We start from the raw sequence: 3,179 nt of genomic DNA, 5'->3' as shown, positions 1-3,179 counted from the left end.
AATATACTGACCGACTCGCTCGAATCGACCGATCGGCCCCAACCAGACCGTCCGGTCGATTCGACCGATACACCCCCCTCAATTCCCCTATACAGCAAGTCTTGAACCAAATCCAATGAGATTACAACCTAAAATGGCCGCAACCATCACGGTCTCCCTCTAATCGGCGAGATTAGTCCAAGTATTGCTGATTCCATCAGGACCACGGCCACAACACTGAGGAATGTGTTAACCTTAAAGACCAGGTAGAGGATTTGATATGCCAGGGACGCCTCAGTCGGTTCACTGCAGCTCATCCCCAACAACGACCAAGGACCGACCTACCGGGGAACCACCGCCGACATACCCCCCTAACAACCCGCACAACCTCAGCGAAACAATGATTAGCCCCCACCACCACCCGGGGCACAAGGCAATCCCGCTCCCCTCTCGTTGGAGAGATCAGAGTCATCATTGGCGGGCTTGAATGCGGAGGGCCATCTCGTTCGACCCAGCGAACCGAACTCAGAAGAACCAAACAAGGCTCCGACAAAGAAGTCATGACATCGGATCGCCCCTTCAAACACCCCAAGCAATGTTCTGAACCCATCACCTTTACAGAGGTCGACTGCATAAGCATTCGTTACCCCCACGACGACCCCCTCGTCATCTCCGCTCCCCTATCCAATTACAAAGTTAGACGGGTGCTTGTCGACAATGGCAGCTCTTCAGATATCATCTTCCTGACCGCCTCTCGCCAACTCAAGGTCGGCGAAGAAAAGTTGTCCCCTCTCCAAACCCCGCTAGTCGGCTTCACTGGCGATCAGGTGACCTCCATAGGCTCCGTCGACCTTCCCATTACCATCGGAGAATATCCATGGCAGACCACCAAGCTACTCACTTTTCTCGTCGCCAATTGTCCTTCTGCTTATAACATAATCCTCGGACGCACGACATTCAACGCTTTCCAAGCTGTCACCTCCACATACCAGTTGGCCATGAAATTCCCGACCGACCTCGGGGTCGGCACTGTGAGGGGTGAGCAGAAGATGGCCAGAGAATGCTACATCACCTCACTAAAAGAGATCAAGCTGAAGGACGCTATGATCATCAAAAATCTCGACATCAGAGACGAGGACGAGTTAGTCAGAGGTGAACCAGTAGAGGAACTTGTCGAAGTGCCCATTGATCCTACCAACTCAGCCAAGACAGCCAGGATTGGCAGCCAACTATCTTCTCAGGCCAAGGCCAATCTTACAGCTCTCTTGGCCGAGCACAACAATGTCTTTGTTTGGACCCATTCAGACATGCCAGGTATCGATCCCTCTTTCATCACTCATCGTCTTATTAGTGAGCCCCAGTTTCTACCATTCCGATAGAGATAGCGTATTTTTCACCTAGAACGCAACACCCTCATTTCCTTTGAGGTGGATAAACTACTGAAGGCACAATTCATCAAAAACATGGTTACCCCAGGTGGCTTTCCTATGTAATCTTGACCCGCAAAAACAATAGTAAATGACTACTCTGCATTGACTATTCCGACCTCAATCGGGCTTGCCCTAAAAATAGTTATCCCCTTCCCGAATAGATTTGCCGGTCAATGCAACTGCCGAACATCAGATGCTTAGTTTCATGGATGCCTTCTCCGAATACAATCAAATCCTGATGCATCGGGCCGATCAGGAACACACCTCCTTTATCACGGACAGAGGAACTTATCACTATCGTGTCATGCCATTCGGCCTGAAAAATACTGGAGCAACTTACTAACGCCCGGTTAATGCCATCTTTAAACACCAGATAGGTCGGAACATGGAAGTCTCATCGATGACATGCTAGTCAAGAGTAAACTCTCCTCCAATCACTTGGCAGATCTGCGAGAGGCCTTTGAAACCTTACGCAAATATCAACTGAAGCTAAATCGAGAAAAGTGTGCCTTCGATGTAGGATCTGGGAAGCTCTTGGGCTTCATGGTTAGCCAACAGGGTATTGAGGCTAACCCTGAAAAGATCAAGGCCCTGATAGAAATGCGGTCTCCCAGAACAGTCAAGGAGGTTCAACGGCTTACGGGCAGAGTTGCCGCCCTCAACCGCTTTATTTCCCGGGCAACCAACAAGTGCCTACCATTTTTTAAAGTCCTCCGACAGGCGTTCGAATGGAGCACTGAATCCGATGAGGTTTTTCAACAACTAAAGCAGTGCATAGCCAACCCTCCATTCTTCTCTCAAGCACTGCCAGGCGAAACCCTCTTCCTCTACCTAGCTATGTCAAACACTGTGATCAGTGCTACCCTCTTCAGGGAAGACGGCTCAGTATAACGTCCATTCTACTACATTAGTCGCGCTCTCAGGGGGGTAGAACAGAACTACCCTCTCCTGGAAAAAATGGCCCTCGCCTTGATCATAGCCTCCAGACGCCTCCGACCTTATTTCCAAGCCCACTCCGTTGTGGTTCTCACTGACCAACCTCTAAAAAAGGTCCTACAACAACCAAAATTGTCAGGCAGACTTACGCAATGGTCCGTCGAGCTAAGTCAATTTGATATCTTTTACCGATCTCGAACAGTAATCAAAGGTCAGGCTGTCACTGATTTTATCTTGAAATTTACCAATCTCACTTCGAACATGCCTCCTCTGCCAGCACACTTCACCGCCGATCTAGAAGACCCCTATTTCTGGACCCTTAGTATTGATGGTTCATCTCGCAAAGAAGGTAGTGGAGCCGGTCTCATCCTCACCACTCTAGAGGGTGAGTACTTCAAGTGTGCCCTCCGTTTCCTATTCGATGCAAGCAATAATGAAACCGAATATGAGGCCTTGATAGCAGGTCTTCGACTAGCTAGAGACATTGGTGTAAGTCATATCCAAGTATTCAATGATTCCCAATTGATTGTTGGACAGATTACAGGGGAGTTCGACGCAAAGGAAAAGAAGATGTGAGCATACAGGGACACTGCCCTTCCCCTTGTCCAGCTCTTCAATACTTTGCAGAACAGGCACATTCCTTGGTTAGAAAACTCCAACGCAGACGAAATGGCTCAACTAGCCTCGGCCGACCAGTTAGACTTCAGCCATGGCGTCCGCATTGAATACTTGGCCCATCCGGCTACTTAGCCAGAACCACAGGAAGTTCAATTCCTCTAGAATGAATTGATCCCATGGGCTCAAGGCATCCTTTAGTTTTTTACACAATGGGAG

At 49.2% G+C, this 3,179-nt stretch overlaps 1 protein-coding gene across 1 annotated transcript; it reads left to right on the top strand.

Moving 5' to 3' along the window:
• The first annotated feature begins 2,366 nt into the window (after positions 1–2,366).
• On the top strand, positions 2,367–2,921 carry LOC145796378 (uncharacterized). Its single transcript, XM_082881469.1, has one exon. It carries the CDS (start codon positions 2,367–2,369, stop codon positions 2,919–2,921), a length of 555 nt encoding a protein of 184 aa, XP_082737595.1.
• Positions 2,922–3,179: the final 258 nt, after the last annotated feature.

This window comes from Camellia sinensis, chromosome 7 (genome assembly GCF_055761805.1).
Source record: "Camellia sinensis isolate YWXY chromosome 7, ASM5576180v1, whole genome shotgun sequence".
NCBI lineage: Eukaryota > Viridiplantae > Streptophyta > Magnoliopsida > Ericales > Theaceae > Camellia > Camellia sinensis.
The sequence above is the reverse complement of the archived record's forward strand: the minus strand, read 5'-3'. Positions and strand labels throughout refer to the sequence as shown.